An 18,445-nucleotide genomic window follows, 5' to 3' on the forward strand; every position below is an offset into this window, starting at 1 on the left:
AAGCATGTCAGGCATGGCAACTCAGAAGGCAGAGAATTAAAAGTTAATAATCTAAATAAATTGTAAAATGAAGGTTTCACTGTAAGTTTCCCTAGTTTTAAGCATTTTTTTGTGGTCCCCCCAACATATAATGCATTTACTGATTTTACATTTTCCCGAATATTACACCATTCTTTTTCTGGTCCCCTGAAAAATTTAAAATGGGGGTTGTACTGAGAAAGGCATGATAGCACTAAACTTATATTATTGGAAAAAATTGACAAAGGGTAGCTAGAAGCAAAAACAACGAGGTGGAAGAAGTACAGGAGCAGGAGAGGGGGCGAGGAGCAAAAATATAGTTCGATTATAAATATAATATCATAGGTATTAATAGGTATATAAATACATAGAGGAGTCAGTAGGTAGATAGATATTAGAGACTGTGAGAGGCGTGTGTGAGGTAAATCAGCAGAGTGAGAGAAGGAGACAACACTCATAACAAATATGAAAAGACAATGAATATAGTGAGGCTAGGGAAAGTAAGGGGAATTCAGTGGGACAGTGGGACTAGCATCTAATGAGTACCTATAGCATTTAATAATGTGATAATGTGTAGCGCTACACAAACTCATTTATATACACCCACCCCCTCAGCTAAGGGGACTCTGCTTCTCTCATTCCTCACAAGCTGAGGAGCAGGAAGATCAGAGGAAAGGGGCGGGGTCAGATCACACTGGAACTCTGAGCAGTAGAGTAGGCAGCAAACTTAATAGCTCTGGGATGGTCCATTTTTGAAGGGGTTCTAACCCCAGGATGTAAGCCTTGTTTAAACAAATTGCAGCTTTTATTTGTATTTATTTTTTTATTTATTTAAAGGTAATCACAAGAAATGTGCTCATATACAAAACAGAACAAAACAAAAAAAATGTATACATATATATATATAACAAGAGAATACCCTTTATTATAAAGTGCAAGTCTGGGTGGGGGCAACTGCACCCCCCCCCATGCCCCTATCTGTGGACGCCCATGTCTGCCTTGATTAGGATTTATTTACATGTAAATACAGCTCAAGTGGCTAAAATCTCATTTCAAAGCCTCCAGGGAAGAACAGTAGGAAGATCTGACACCTCTGCTGTTGTGTGTTTGAGGGCAGAGGTGTCAATGCTAATGTGGCCCCTGCTACTTGTCAGAAGCGAGGATGAGGGGGAAATCTGCTAAATCTCACTAGGGGCTATTAAAAAGCCATTGTTACAGGCACGTATTTTTTCTTCAATATGGACCACAAAATAATTTGGCTACTATGCAACATTTCAGTAGTCACAATTAAGTGGTTTTGGTTTTTTAGCTGAAATTTTTTGTGGTATTTTTCAAGTCAAACATTGGAAAGTTAATACATTTATACCCTGCCACACAACAGACGTGTAGCTCAGTATGTGTTGCAGGAAGATAACAGATTTCCTTGTTCTCTATGGGAAAAGTCACACAGGTTACCAACTGTCCTCAATGGAATCTATTAAATATACTACTCCCAGCACTGATTGGAGATCTTAAAAACATTAATCCACAGGCAGATATGTTAACTCCATTTCATCAGGGGGAGACAATGATATTGGTTCATTATAAGACATTGTGGCTCTTCATCATCAGTGTAGCAACAGGAGAAGCAGGTGCAGTAACTGCTGGGCAACAGGAATGTATAGGGGCCCTACCCTGATAGGCACTTCCCATTCAAATCAGAGGCCGCTTGGGGTGTTTTCTTCCTCCTTAAATATGAGTTTTCAATTAACTGTTTGCTTTGAAAGTGAAATCTATGCCAAACAAAGGATGGCAGAACACTAACATGATGACATGGGTCAGGACAACAGCCATATTTTGACCAGACATTTACCAGCTAGAAAATGTCCTATATTCCCTTGGTGTCAACCAAGTGAACACTGAATTCCTTTACACACACACACACACACATCAGATTCAAATTTCTGTGCCTTATGTTCCAGTCAAACTTAGCAATAATAACGTTTGTTTTGAAAAGAAAAAAAAAGTTGAAAAAAAGTTGCAAGTCACATTGCTGGCTTCTTAACCTGGCCCCTGAAACAGAATAACCCCAAATTATAATAGGAGGGTCATGTGTATTAATAAATATGTTCAGTCTGTTGATGCCAATTAAATACATATTATTACATGTCAACCAGTCTTTTTTCAGTCACCAGAGGTATCACTTGGGTTCCTTGACCCGGCAACAAATCCAGATTCAGCTTAAAGAGGATGGCTTGGCAGTTCCATATCAGAAGGCTCAGTCGTGCTTGGTCCTTGAGTTTCTGGAAGCCACTCTGGGCCCATATATTGATGGGCAAGCAGATCAGACCAGCTGCATTTGGCTTCCCCTAGCTTTAATCCAGAAGAGAAGTTTAAAGTCCCAGCTCTGCCTCTCCCACTGCCAGGGAAGGACTGTTTGCAGAACCATAGAGGGCTGTCAGTGCTTTAGTAGTGTACAGTGTGGAGTTCATTATGTCTTTACTTGCAGACATACCGCTCCACTGTCCGCTCACATTTCTTACATACGACATAGCAGCAGTAGTAGTACTTGCACTGACAGCGCTCCACAATGGTTTCCGTGTATGCGTTGTATCCGCGCCCGCAGCACATTAGGTTACAGCTGTCGCTCCCAACGGAGGTCTTGTTGCACACCCTATGGGAGAAAAAATTCATCTGGTTAGGTTGTTAGCTGATATATAGAGGTATATTGAGCATCAAGAAAGAGTGCCCACAGCTGCAAGGTATTAGAAGATCTGCCACCCATGTAGTAACAAGGAAGGAAAATACATCATTCCTGCAGGTAGCAGAAGTTTAAGCTAATTTTATATTCATATTAGCTATTATTACTCAGTAATTATTTCATTCAATAGCAGCTTTTGATTTAGATATTTCACTTTGAATATTCACTATGTGTGGGATATCTAAAGTCCTATATCGCAGATCCCCCCACTGACATTTGCTCGTTTGGGGATAAGTTTTCAGTGTCTTTCATCAGCTTGGTGCAGAGGCTAGACATCAGGGAGATAAATGGGTCAGACTGAAGACAGACACTGCCTAATTGACTCCAGAAATCCATGAAAATAATCAGGGCAATAGTTGATGACATTTCTATGACAGGTAAAATTTGTAACTTCAAAGCACATGATGGGCAATGAGACCAAGGCAACATGCAATGTTAATAGATGAAATATACCCTGTAGCACAAAGCTGTTGCAGACCTGAAATGCCATCATCCCTTTCATGCCACCAGCTTTGCTAGCAGTGATGTGTAGTTCTACTGATATGCTATTATTTTTGTATGAACTTTTACCCCAATTAAAGCTAATCTTAATAATTACTTCATTTTTAAGATAAGGATAAGCTTACCTGTCTTGTGTTCCATATGAGCCCAATTTGGGATTCTTTGCGCAGTAGTCAGGGGAACTAACCAGGTACACCAGCTCAGACTCTCTCACTGGCCTGATGTCTAGCTCCCTGGGAACGAGCTGCCTCCGAGTGCCAGTCTGTCTGTGAATGACTTTGGTGGCACCAAGGTACTTAGATTTCAGCTCATTAGCAATATGGGGAAGATCCTGGAGGCCCTTCCAACAGGTCTTCACTGAGCAAGATCCAGACACACCATGGCACTTGCACTTTGTCTCCAGTGAGTCCATAAGTACCTACAGAATGAAAACATCATAATTAATGGACAACTTCAACTTCTCTGGCTGACCATTAAAATGTATTTTATTATCTATCAACCTATAGCAAACTTGTGTGTCTTAACTTTTATTGAATAATAATCACTTTATGCCATTATGATTACACAAAACAGTCTGTAGGCAAACTTTATTCTAAGCAAAATCAGTTTCTCAACTTTATTCTAAACATCTATCCAGCATCAGTTTCTTAACTTTCTCTTTTTATTCATATTCATATATTCAAGCTGCTATCAGTTTTTCTAATAGATATATGCAGATTTTATCATTTCTATTATAAATGCTATGTTGCTATATTAATAAGCAGCCATACAAAAGGGTTTGGGCTGACTAGCAAGTATTTGGCCCTGACAATTGGAATAAACTCTTACCTGTCTGCCAACTGCGTTGTTGTGTAGATTAATCATTTTAGTGGCCTGGGTCCCTCCTGACTTGCTTGACTTCATTGGAGCATCAACGAAAGCAGAGCCCATGTTAAGGCCATAATGGAGGTTGTCCCCACATCCTCCCCATCGGAAGCCTGTTCCGGGCACCTCAGCTGGGGTGGCACCACAAGAGCATGTGGGCAGCTCCCCTGAGGCACAAGCACGAGCAATGGTATGGCTGAGAGTGGCAGAGGCCAGAGCATAAACAAAGGCAGATTCCCTGGTACCTAGAATAAGAAATATCACACAACATTCATGAGACAGTCCATAAATATATGTCATTAAAAGTTTCCATTAGCATTCATTAAAATAATAAACTGGCATGGCTTATTTTGCACCGGGTGCCTTATTTATCTTCATATTTCTATCTCTTCTTAACTGGGACCTGCCTGTGAGTTCCCCTGTGCACTAAATGCAATCTTTGCTCTGAAAATTTTGAATTGATTAGTATCATGTTCTTTTAATCCTGCAGGGTCACAGCTGTTGCCAAATCTCCCTAAGAATCTCTCACCCCCCTTTCAAACTTAAATATTTACCTATTAGAGGATTTTATTAACTTTTAACTATTAAATTTTAATTAACTCCCCAAATGTCCTCTATGAAACTAGGGATATACGTCAACCAACACTTTCTTTTAAAGACTATTGGCTGAATAGCCCATAGGTTGCAGTAAATTAAGTTTCAAAGGTAAAGGATGGATTCACACCATACTGCAAACCTGCACTCCCTGACTGTGGGGGGGGGGAGGGGTGCTGGATAAACCCTCCTACACTCTACATACCACAATTTATCACACTATAGGTGCAATTAATCACAATATATGTGCGAATGCTATTTCAGCCTTGTTAGATTGCTAGTTCTTAGCCAATATGCATTCCTGCTTTTGCATTTTGTCAATTGACTCTGCATATGGTTTAAGGGATGCTACCTTTGCTCAAGTCAGGGGTGAAGTTTGGTGCATTCTCTACTGAAGAGCAGTTCCAGCGCATGTCAGAGAAGGTCATTTGGCATGTCAGCTTGGCCTGTTTGGCAGCATTAACAACACTTTGCATCAGCTCAAGATTCCTTTTGCAGAGCTGAGACTGTTCAGGGACTAAACCATCCAGCAAGCGACAGTGTCCGCTCTCATTCCAGGCCACCCGGCTGCCATTCACAGTGAGACCACTGTAAGAGAGGACAGAGAGGGGAAACAGGTTATTCATTGTCTACAAAGATTTGAGAATTAAGAATATAGAATGAATATAGCACATCATTACCGACATTGAAAATAAATATAATTACACCAGTGATACCACTGGTATTGGGTTCACAGAAGAAAATGAAAACTAATATTTTGGGAGGCAAGAAGGGGGCTTACCAATAAAGATGCAGCTTTTGCTATAGTACTGCAGAGTTATTGTTTCTATAGACATAAAGGAAATCTGAGGAAGGTACAAGCTGCACAAAAACGTTGCCATGCAAAGTCATGCTTATTTTCCATTAGAATGGTAGGGGCTGTTAATGAATGGAAGCACACAGCTACAGAGGACAGTAGGAGTAAAATCAGCACTCATTGTGGTTTAGCACAGGCTGCTCCACTGATAACCCTATGGCTCCTGAGCCTTGATAAAGAAACTGCAGGAGGTAAGGGCAGCCGATTACATTGTTGTTTTAATTATTAACTTGCCCTTTTAATTATCTGAAGATGAAATTAGAAGTCATTTGTCTTTGCAGCAGTAATGCCCCCATGGTAGCTAAAGATAGGGAACCCTTTTTGTACGCTGGGCTGCAATCGCAATGGAAAATATGTGCACCCTGCACTGAATACAATCTGCTGTGCGCTGCAGGGGCTACAACAATGTACTTGCCTGAGGCAACAGAAAAATACTCAATAGTTGATGTAGTTGCTGTGCCAAACCTCTAATATGATTTACAGTTCAAAGATAATAAAATGCCCACTGATACTTACAGCCACTGGATGGCACCACAGAGCCCGGAGCAGCACAAGATGAGTAGCAGGGTGACACAGTGATGGATCTGAGCCATTGCTAGTGCAGGGGGATAAAAAGGTCTGGTGCAAAAAATAAAAAGAGTGAAGGTTCTGGATGTGCGGGATTCCTGTGAAGGGTTTTCCCTTTTTCCAAGAGGGTAATCGCGATCTCTGCAGTGAAAGTTGTTCGACGTGATTGTAAAAAAAGATTTCTGTGATGGACTAGTGCGCTGGTAGTAGAGATCTGTATAGGAAATGTCCTGTAAAGTGCAGTAGGTAGCAGTCAGAAGTCAGGCAGTGGCCACAGGAGGCAGTCAGTGCCTTTCTCTTCTCATTCTGCCTTTGTTCTTGCTGCCTCTGGCATTTATACCCCTGGTGACATCACTGGATCCCACCCCTGGGGCCGGATCTGCTGTGTGCAGGTGGGATGCAGAGTTTCACACATGGGTGAGTAATCAACCCTTTTATATCAGGGATCATCACATTAGGAACAGATACCCAATAACCAATACATGGAACAAGGTTTGATTGGCAATGAGTTTGCTTCTCGGCCACATGGTTGTATGGGTAGCACTGCAGTTTGAAGTGAAATGATTATTAATTAGCCAAACTTGTAAGTGTTTATATAGCTGTCTGCTTGTAATAAAACTATCCTATATTTTACTGTATTTATGAATCAGAATTTTACCTGTATATACACAGCAGGCTGTCTCTACCAGCGATGGGGCATCTTTTCTATATAAAGTAGGTAGGGCTGCCAGCAGAGATATTGGCGGCCACTATAAATTAATATTCAACTCCCCCACCCCATGATCAGCACAGCAGGCATTTTTCATATTTCTCTTGCCTAACTGTTAGCAGTAGGGCCCCAAGACAGAATCCCACCTGAACTGGGTTGCCAATATTATTGACTGCCAGTCTGACCTACAATTGTCTGAACTATTCAAAATATGGCCCTGTAGCTGTGGTTGTACTTTTACTATTAACTCCCCTAGACATAATATATATATATAATAATATATATATGTGGGGTCTTCTATTCAGACACAATGAGGACAGATCTTACAGCTGTCTAATGATCTTTGCTTGGCTGAATATTATTCTACTAAAAAGTATGCAGTCAATGGATTTTATATAGCGGAATGTTTAGTGCTGTCAAGACTGTAGCATTTCACAAGTGTAATCATTTTACTGACAGCCGAAGGGATGAGAGATGAAGCTGAACAAAAGCAGTAGATTTGATATATGCTGTATATTATTATGAACAATGCTTGTAAAAAATAATAATTAATGTCTATAATGACTATAACTTTAGTTTTTTGCTGTGGGTTGCAGGGCTGTGAGCAGACACAGCAGATACAGATATGGGACCTGTTTTCCAGAGTGCTCGGACCTGGATAAGAAATCTCCATACCTTAAATGTACTAAAATATAATTTAAGCCAATTGGATTGTGTTGCTTCCAATAAGTATAAATAGTATCTTAGTTGGGATCAAATACAAGCTACTGTTTTATTGTTACAAAGAAAAGGGAAATCATTTGTAAAAATTTAGCATTATTTTCATAAAATGGAGTCTATGGGAGATGACCTTCCCGAAATTCATAACTTTCTGGATAATGGGTTTCCAGATAATGTATCCCATACATGTTCCTTGATTAAGTGCCCCAGAAAGTACCATATAACCTTTAATTGATCTTAAACCGGATTATAACACTTTGGGGCATCAGGTAAATAACACATTAATTAGACAAATTACTAAGATTTAAGTGAGTGAAACTAATGAAAAATGCAGTTCTCTTCTCCTCCCATGTGTGATACCCCAGAGTGTTGGCCCCCGAATGTGTTTATTTTTTCCCAGTCATTAAAGGGATTAAAATAAAACTAGGTAACAAATAAACAAAAACCTAAATAACTGAAAAAAAACATAAAAAAATAAAATTGAGGACCAATTGCAACTTTTCTTACAAATCAGTGTCTAGATGATACTAAAATGTAATTTAAACTTGGACTACCCCTTTAAAATGTGAAACAATTAAATACCAGAGTTTTTTGCTTATAGATGATGTGATTTTTACAAACCTTTTTTTTTTTTTATTTCTTACACTGCAGGGTTTGGTGTTAGCCCAAATCTTTCTTGGGGGATTTGGCAAGCAATTGAATTGAAAAGAATATGGAATTGGTGCATCCCCAATAAATAAGTGTTGGTGCACAGAATAATTAATAATGATATCTATATCTTTTACTGTAATATATGATTATAAAAAACATATTATTATCAAAGTCTAAGGGGGGTTTAACCAATATTGCTGTGGGGACCAGTTGCTTCTAGTTGATCCACATGGTTACAGTTAAGAATTTACCAACCTTAGAGCTTCAGACACTTATATTTCCCTGTACATTAATGCTGTTACTGTCCTAGCATACCAGGCCTGACCAGCAACAAGTTAAATGCAAATATGCAAACAAATTTTCTAAATATCTGTAATTTCCAGTAAACTTCCCGCACACATGAGTTTCGTGCTTCCCATGCATGTAGGAAACCGTATCCTGCAGCTGCGTGTGAGCGCTATGCAAAGAGAGGAAGTTGGCCCCAAGCTTGTCATGACAATGGCCGTGTGTATTGGAGCCAGACGCACCCAACACATTCATTCAATTGGAAACACTAGCAACAATAAATTTCCTTAATCAACATCAGCCCATTCCTGGGCTCTGGCTATGTCAGGTGTAATTCTCCCATTAGAGATGTATACTCCTGTGCTGTGTGTTTGTACATGGACAGAGGGACCAGACCTCACCTTTATCCAGGGAAACAAATGAATAATGCACCATGTGGGGAAGTGAATATTCCTATGCACATACACTATAAGGAGTGAAAAAATGTTTTTATGATTATATAGTGTACAGTTCCCCCTGTTGTAAAATATACAGGTCATGGAACTTTAAGGTGATTTCTAATATCTTCATATTTTACAACAGGGTGTACTTTATTTATTATAATATACAGGTTTTAGTGAAGAACCCTTTATAAGGATATAATTTTATGGAAATTACCAAACTGTAAAATATATATTTACACACACATGTATAGGACCCCTTATCTGGAAACCTGTTAGGGCTCTGGCACACGGGGAAATTAGTAGCCCGCGACAAAACTCCATGTTCGCGGGCGACTAATCTCCCCGAGTTGCCATGACCCGCCATCCCACCGGCGAACATGTAAGTCGCTGGCAGGATGGCACACGCGGCGGCGCGATTTCCCGAAATCGCCAAAAAAAACTTGTGAGTCTTTTTCGGCGATTTCGGGAAATCGCGCCGCCGCATGTGCCATCCCGCTGGTGACTTACATGTTCGCCGGTGGGATGGTGGGTCATGGCAACTCGGGAGATTAGTCGCCCGTGACAAGGGAAATCGCCCCGTGTGCCAGAGCCCTTATGCAAAAAGCTCTAACTTACGGTACGGCTATTTCCCATAGACTACATCTTTATCAAATAATCAACATTTTTTAAAAATTATTTTCTTTTTTTCCACATTACTTAAACACTGCCTTTTACAGGTTCCAAACTAAGATATAAGAAATCCTTAGTGGAGGCAAGCCAATCCTATTTGGTTTATTTAATGTTTAATAATGATTTTTTAGTAGCCTCAAGGTATGGTGATTTAAATTATGATAAGCATTGTGTGTGTGCATATGATATAAAGTCATCCGGAAAACGAATGCCTGCCTTTCCGAAGAGGCTAAATAATCACACACATGCTTAAATAAATTCACTTGTCTTTACAACAAATTGGTAACCTGAAGTTCTCCACACTTTGTTGAACTGCAACTCACTGAACCATCCTTACAACAGAGGGTGAGGCTAATTAATGATTTAGCTAATTTGTATCCCTATAGCCCCAGATACCAACCCATCAGACTGTCTTCATTGTACTTAACAGGCCTGTTAACTGGTGGTTATGGGTTACTGGACTGGTTTGCTTTTGCAACTATGTTATGGAGAGTAATATTTACTACACAGAGCCAGTGTATAAATATCTGTGATTCACTGTTTCCTACAAGGATCTGGCTCCTCAAATAATCTGTTGAGAGCAGGGGGTCCCAAGCCTGACTGTGACATGCCTGGGCTCTTATAAACATTGTCTGCCTTGATTAGGATTTATTTACATGTAAATACAGCTCAAGTGACTAAAATCTCATTTCAAAGCCTCCAGGGAAGTACAGTAGGAAGATCTGACACCTTTGGTGCTGTGTGTTTGAGGGCAGAGGTGTCAATGCTAATTTGGCCCCTGCTACTTGTCAGAAGTGAGGATGAGGGGGAAATCTGCTAAATCTCACCAGGGGTTAATAAATACCCATTGTTCCAGGGAAGTACCTTTATGCCAATACTGACCACAAAATAAGTTATCTAAAGAAAAAAAGTAAAAAAAATCAGCATTAATACCCACAGTGCTACTATACAACATTTCAGTAGTCACAAGTGATTTTGGTTTCTAGCTGAACTTCTTTGTGGTATTTATCAACAGGTCAAACATTGGGAAGTTAATATATTTATACACACAACAGACTTGTAGCTCAACATGTGTTGCAGACAGATAGCAGATTTAATTGTTCTCTATGGGAAAAGTCACACAGGTTACCAACTGTCCCCAATGGAATCTATTGAATACACTACTCCCAGCACTGATTGGAGATCTTGAGAACATTAACCCACAGGCAGATATGTTTGCTGATTCCATTTTCATCAGGGGGAGACAATGACATTGGTTCATTTTAAGACCTTGTGGCTCTTTACCATCGTCAGTATAACAATAGGATAAGCAGGCACGGTAACTGCCAGGCAACAGGAATGTATAGGGGACCCTAGCCTTCCCATACAAAATTCAGTACAGGCACTTAGACTGACTAAAGGACAGCAGAACAGTAACTGCTTCTAGTCTTTCAACTTGGAAAACAAGATGACCATGGGTCAGGGCAACAGCCATATTTTGAGCAGAAAAGACTTGATTATAACCAACTAGAAAATGTCCCATATCCCCTTGGTGTCAAAACTGGGCCTACACAGGGATTTCCCAAGTGAGCACCACATTCCCTCACACACACTGCTGCATTTGCTTTAATCTGTTTAATAACTAAAAAAAATAAACACATTCAGGGGCTAACTCTCTGGGGTATCACACGTGGGAGGAGAAGAGAACTGCATTTTTTCTTTAGTTTCACTCACTTAAAGCTCAGTAATTTGTCTAATTAATGTGTTATTCACCTGGTGTCCCAAAGTGTCATAATCCGGTTTAAGATCAATTAAAGGTTACTTGGTACTTTCTGGGTCACTTAATTGAGGTATCAGGTCTGTCTGCTCACAGCCCTCAACGTATATGTACCAAGTCAGCAGTGCAACAGCAGAGAGGGGTTACTAGGCACATAGAAGCAGGGCTAAATATCATTTATGATATGCATAGTTAGTTATATCATACAGCAAATGTCAAATCTACTGCACTTGTTCAACTGCAGCTCTCAACAACCCCCCTATACTTGTAAAATGCTACTATGCTCTATAACTATAAACATTCCACATTATAAAATCCAATGACTCTACACTACTACACATAGTTCAGACAATTTTAGCTCAGTTAGGCAGTCAACAATACTGGCACCGTAGTCTAGGTAGGGCCGCATGTGTTTTGGGGTCCTACTGCTAGCAGTCAGGCAAAACAAACTTGAGGCCCCCCAATATTTATGCTGGTAGCCATACCTACTTTACATAAAAAAGATGCCCCATCACTGGTAGAAACTGCTGTGTATATACAGGGAAAGTCTGATTCATAAATACAATAACCATTTTATATATCCATAATAATCATATATACATTAATCATACGATAATCATGTCACTTCAAACTGCAGCACTGACCATACAACCATGTGGCCAAGAAGCAAACTGATTGCTAATCAAGCCTTGCTCCATGTGTTGGTTATTGGGTGTCTGTTCCTAATGCGATGATCCCTAATATAAAGGCTCCAGGGCAGAGCAGTGAAACTGGGGCCAGAAAGAGCCTGCAGAACCTTCTCACTTGGGACTCTCACGGAGGGGCTGATCACTCACCCATGTGTGAAACTCTGCATCCCACCTGCACACAGCAGATCCGGCCCCAGGGGTGGGATCCAGTGATGTCACCGGGGGTTTAAATGCCAGAGGCAGCGAGAACAAAGGCAGAATGAGAAGAGAAAGGCTCTGTCTGCCTCCTGTGGCCACTGCCTGACTGCTGCCTTCTGCACTGAGACTTCACAGGACACATCCTATACTGAACTCCCCAGTGCACTAGTTTATCACAGAAATCTTTTACGATTGCATCGCACGACTTTCACTACAGAGATCACGATTACCCTATTAGAAAGAAAGGAAAACCCATCACAGGAATTCTGCACATCCAGTACCTTCACTTTTTCTTTGCACCGGACCCTCTTTTTACCCCCTGCACTACCAATGGCTCTAATCCGTCACTGTGTCACCCTACTACTCATCTTGTGCTGCTCCAGGCTCTGTGGCGCCATCCAGTGGCTGTAAGTATCAGTGGGCATTTTATTTTCTTTATATTAGAGGTTTGGCACAGCAACTACATCCACTATTGAATATTTCTCTGTTGCCTCAGGCATGTATATTGTTGCAGCACTGGCAGAACTCGGCAGATCACACTTTGTGCAGGGTGCATGTATTTTTCATTGCGTCTTGGTAGCCCAGAATACAAAGAGGTTTTCTATCTTTAGCTATTATGGGGGGAGAGTGGGTGGGTGCAAATTACTGCTGCAAAGACAAATGTCTTCTAATTTCATCTTCAGATAATTAAAAGGGCAAGTTAATAATTAAAACAACAATGTAATCGACTGCCCTTACCTCCTGCAGTTTCTATCAAGGCTCAGGAGCCAAAGGGTTATCAGTTTAGCATCCTGTTCTATACCACAATGAGTGCTGATTTTACTCCTACTACTGTCCTCTGTAGCTGGGTGCTTCCATTCATTAACAGCCCCTACCATTCGAATGGAAAATAAGCATGACTTTGCTTGGCAACGTTTCTGTGCAGCTTGAACCTTCCTCAGACTTCCTTCATGTCTCCAGAAACAATAACTCTGCAGTACTATAGCAAAAGCTGCATCTTTATTGTCAAGCCCCCTTCTTGCCCCCCAAAATACCTATATCCCAGTCATCTCCAGTTAAGAAATCTATGTCCCTTGTATATACTGCATGAGGAATTATGTCATACCCCATTCATATTATAGTTTTCATTTTCTTCTGTGGCTGTATATGACCATGATGCAACTCTTGTTATTGTCCCATTTTGAGCCCAATGCTGGTGGCATAACTGGTATAATTATATATTTTCATGTTGGTAATTATCTGCTTAATTAACAATTTTTTCTGTATTCATAAATTCTCAAATGTTTGTAGACAATGAATAACCTGTTTCCCCTCTCTGTCCTCTCTTACAGTGGTCTCACTGTGAATGGCAGCCGGGTGGCCTGGAATGAGAGCGAACACTGTCGTTTGCTGGATGGTTTAGTCCCTGAACAGTCTCAGCTCTGCAAAAGGAATCTTGAGCTGATGCAAAGTGTTGTTAATGCTGCCAAACAGGCCAAGCTGACATGCCAAATGACATTCTCTGACATGCGCTGGAACTGCTCTTCAGTAGAGAATGCACCAAACTTCACCCCTGACTTGAGCAAAGGTAGCATCCCTTAAACCATATGCAGAGTCAAAATGTGAAAATAGGTCTGAAAGCAGGAATACATCTCGGCTAAGAACTAGCAAGGCTGATACTGTATAACAGTGGCACATATATAATGATAAATTGTGGAATGTACAGGGTAGGAGCCCCCCCACAGTCAGGGAGTGGGGCTTGCAGGTTTGCAGTATGGTGTGAACCCATCCTTTGTGTGTGATACCCTGCAAACATATTTACTGCAGCCTATGAAAGTAACTGAGAAAAGCCAGCCTATAGTGTTTATAAATAAGTTTTGGCTGACATTTGCCCCTTGTTCCATTGAGGATATCTGGGGAGTTAATTAATAAAATCCTCTAATAAATATTTAAGTTTGAAAGGAAGGTGTGAGATTCTTAGGGAGATTTATAACAGCTGTGACCCTACAGGTTTCAAGTAACATGATGCTAATCAATTCTAAATTTTGAGAGCAAAGATTGCATTTAGCACAGGGGAACTCACTTGGAAAAACTATTCTAGTGTCTTCTTGCCAGTTTGTCCACTGTTCTATTGGAGTCTATGACTGAGATACAGTATGGCAGCTCCCAGTCATGAACAGATGCAAACATGCAGATAAATAAGGCACCCGGTGCAAAATAAGCCATGCCAGTTTATTTTTTTATTAAATGCTAATGGAAATTTTAATGACATATATTTATGGACTGTCTCATGAATGTTGTGTGATATTTCTTATTCTAGGTACCAGGGAATCTGCCTTTGTTTACGCTCTGGCCTCTGCCACTATCAGCCATACCATTGCTCGTGCTTGTGCCTCAGGGGAGCTGCCCACATGCTCTTGTGGTGCCACCCCAGCTGAGGTGCCCGGAACAGGCTTCCGATGGGGAGGATGTGGGGACAACCTCCATTATGGCCTTAACATGGGCTCTGCTTTCGTTGATGCTCCAATGAAGTCAAGCAAGTCAGGAGGGACCCAGGCCACTAAAATGATTAATCTACACAACAACGCAGTTGGCAGACAGGTAAGAGTTTATTCCCACATTATAGGATACACATTCAGAGTAAAATCTTTGTGACCAGTCCCCCTTTATAGCGGAGAAACACTTATGACTGTTCATTCTGCCTGCCATGGACAAGAAAGGCAATCATTCTGCCACCAGCAGTTGCTATTCAAGTCAATGGCAGAGAGCATGAGGAGTCATAGGCACAGTCCAGCAGGTTGAGCTAAAGTTTGTGGTTTAGAGCCTAGTTACTGTATAAAGCTGCCCATATACAGGCTAATAAAAGGCCCCTCCAGACCAATTCAGCAGGTTATTGGTTTGAAAATCCATTTGTCTCTCTGTATGATCCAGTTGTTCAGCTCAGGGGTCAAACAATCATACCACTGGCGGTCATATAGGGTAAAAGTCAGCTTTGGCACAGATATTACCATGAATGCCAAACTTAGGGGCTATACATTTGGATCATACCATGTGTCATTTCCCTAAGGGCTGTGACAAACGGGGAGATTATTCGCGCCGCAAAAATCTCCCTTGTTGCGGGCAACTAATCTCCCCGCAGTGCCATGCCACTGGCAATGTAAATCGGCAGTGGTATGGCATATGCGGCGGCGTGATTTGCCGAAGTTTCCTCTCAAGGCAACTTCTGCGACTTTGACAAATCGCAGCGCCGCGTATGCCATCCCACCGGCGATTTACGTTCTAGCCAGTGGGATGGCATACGCGGCGTTGCGATTTGTCGAAGTCGCAGAAGTTGCCTTGAGAGGAAACTTCGGCGACTTTGTGGGCATTTGTGGGAAGATTAGTCGCGCTGCCACATATCTCACTTGTTGCGGGCGACTAATCTCCCCGTGTGTCACAGCCCTAACAGATCAATCAGACTGCAGCAGCCAGAGAATCTATCCAATACTAACTGTTTACATAGTTGCAGGATTTGGAGACTTTAATAGGATTAATTAGCAGAGTGACTTAGATAATAAAGCTTATCAAGCTTAAGGGAACAACCCCGTTACAAGTTTAGCAATATATAATTTAATGAAAAATATAATTACCAATGAATGAATTGAAGTATCACTTTAACATTAATGCAAAAAGGTAGAAATGCAAGATTACTAAGAATCACATTGTATTTCATACATTTTTATTTTCACTGTTTCTCACTATGAAGAGGTCAGCTCCCATAACCCCCATCCCCACACATTTCAACCCCATGCTGCTCTTCTAGTTAGCACTGTAAAAACAACAGTTTGCCAGATGTTGGATACCCATGCCTAGTGTGTGTGACTTATCACAGTATTCACTTGTGTTACCCAAGCTTAGCATACACTGAAAATATGTTGCACTCATTCTCATTTAAAACCTTCTGCAACAGTATGCATTTGGCATGAACACACTGCATTAAAGAGATCCTATTATACCAAAACATCCATTCTTTTATTTCTGTTTATGCACTTTTAGTCAGTTCTAGGCAATTTTGTATTAAATATAATACACTGTTATGCCAGAAAGCAAATACAAGGAGGAATGAGGAGGCTCATTTTTCCTTTGTGTGCTGGATGGAAAAATAGAAGTAAATTGTACACCGTGTAAATCTATTATTATAGTCTAAATGGAAGATGTCAATTAAATTTTATTTGTTCTGCAGGTACTTATGGACTCTCTGGAGACAAAGTGCAAGTGCCATGGTGTGTCTGGATCCTGCTCAGTGAAGACCTGTTGGAAGGGCCTCCAGGATCTTCCCCATATTGCTAATGAGCTGAAATCTAAGTACCTTGGTGCCACCAAAGTCATTCACAGACAGACTGGCACTCGGAGGCAGCTCGTTCCCAGGGAGCTAGACATCAGGCCAGTGAGAGAGTCTGAGCTGGTGTACCTGGTTAGTTCCCCTGACTACTGCGCAAAGAATCCCAAATTGGGCTCATATGGAACACAAGACAGGTAAGATTATCCTTATATTAAAAATGAAGTAATTATTAATATTGGTGTTAATTGGGGTAAAAGTTCTATTGTGTTTTCTTACAAAAGTAATAGCATATCTGTAGAACTACAAGTCACTGCTAGCAAAAATGGTGGCATGGAAGGGATGATGGCATATCATCTATTAACATTGCATGTTGCCTTGGTCTCATTGCCCATCAAGTGCTCTGAAGTTACAAATTTTACCTGTCATAGAAATGTCATCAACTATTGCCCTGTATATTTTTATGGATGTCTGGAGTCAATTAGGCAGTGTCTGTCTTCAGTCTGACCCATTTATCTCCCTGATGTCTCGCCTCTACACCAAGCTGATGAAAGACACTGAAAACTTATCCCCAAACGAGCAAATGTTGGTGGGGGGGATCTGAGAAATAGGACTTTAGGTATCCCAAGGATGGTGAATATTCAAAGTGAATATTATCTAAACCAAAAGCTGCTATTGAATGAAATAATTACTGAGTAATAATAGCAATAGTAACTTAAAACTAGCTTAAACTTCTGCTACCTGCAGGAATTATGTATTCTCCTTCCTTGTTACTACATGGGTGGCAGATCTTCTAATACCTTGCAGCTGTGAGCACTCTTTCTTGGTTCTCAATATACCTCTGTGTATCGGCTAACAACCTAACCAGATGCATTTTTTCTCCCATAGGGTGTGCAACAAGACCTCCGTTGGGAGCGACAGCTGTAACCTAATGTGCTGCGGGCGCGGATACAACGCATACACGGAGACCATCGTAGAGCGCTGTCAGTGCAAGTACTACTGGTGCTGCTATGTCATGTGTAAGAAATGTGAGCGGACAGTGGAGCGATATGTCTGCAAGTAAAGCCATAATGAACTCCTCACTGTACACTACTAAAGCACTGACAGCCCTCTATGGTTCTGCAAACAGTCCTTCCCTGGCAGTGGGAGAGGCAGAGCTGGGACTTTAAACTTCTCTTCTGGATTAAAGCTAGGGGAAGCCAAATGCAGCTGGTCTGATCTGCTTGCTCATCAATATATGGGCCCTGAGTGGCTTCCAGAAACTCAAGTACGAAATATGTATAGTTTCCCCTTCTGATATGGAACTGCCAAGCCATCCTCTTCAGGCTGAAGTCTGATAGCCAGTAACAACAATGGATTTATTGCCAGGTCAAGGAACCCAAGTGATACCTCTGGTGACTGAAAATAGACTGGGTGACATGTAATAATATGTATTTAACTAGCAGCACCAGACTGAACATATTTATTAATACACATGACCCTCCCATCAGGCATTTGCCATATGCTGCCAAACTTTGGAGCGGTTAGTTTTCAGGGGCCTGTTAAAGAAGCCAGCAATGTGACATAACTTTTTTCTTTTTTTTTTCCTTTCTTTTCAAAATGAACTTTTAATATTGACTGGAAAATGAGGCACAGATTACTCACTGGAAATCTGAATCTGGGACTTAGGACTCATTAGGATTTCGGTTACCACTTGCTAAAAGTCGCCCACTGTATATGTGGGTATGTATGTATATGTGTATAACGGGATATGACGTTCAGAATTTTCTGGACCTTTTTTATCTGTAAAGTCTGAATTTTAGACATTGAGACATAAAGTCTTAGAAAATAGTTTTTTTTTAATATTTGTAAATGTTCTATTTTTTTAATAAAATTGATATTTGCTGCA

General features: G+C 40.8%; 2 protein-coding genes across 2 annotated transcripts; one reads left to right on the forward strand and one right to left on the reverse strand.

The window, feature by feature from the left end:
- Positions 1-831: 831 nt before the first annotated feature.
- LOC493495 (wnt11 protein) lies at positions 832-6,436 on the reverse strand. Its single transcript, NM_001008132.1, is given in 5 exon segments — positions 832-2,671; positions 3,385-3,677; positions 4,088-4,368; positions 5,070-5,305; positions 6,090-6,436. Coding segments are annotated over 5 exon segments (1,062 nt in total). The 5' UTR covers positions 6,167-6,436; the 3' UTR covers positions 832-2,496.
- Positions 6,437-12,386: 5,950 nt separating this feature from the next.
- Positions 12,387-18,445, forward strand: wnt11b (wingless-type MMTV integration site family, member 11B). The gene is made up of 5 exons (NM_001016735.2): positions 12,387-12,667; positions 13,592-13,827; positions 14,560-14,840; positions 16,462-16,754; positions 17,446-18,445. The coding sequence occupies exons 1-5, from the start codon at positions 12,591-12,593 to the stop codon at positions 17,618-17,620; spliced, it is 1,062 nt and encodes a 353-aa protein (NP_001016735.1). The 5' UTR covers positions 12,387-12,590; the 3' UTR covers positions 17,621-18,445.

This window comes from Xenopus tropicalis, chromosome 8 (genome assembly GCF_000004195.4).
Source record: "Xenopus tropicalis strain Nigerian chromosome 8, UCB_Xtro_10.0, whole genome shotgun sequence".
NCBI lineage: Eukaryota > Metazoa > Chordata > Amphibia > Anura > Pipidae > Xenopus > Xenopus tropicalis.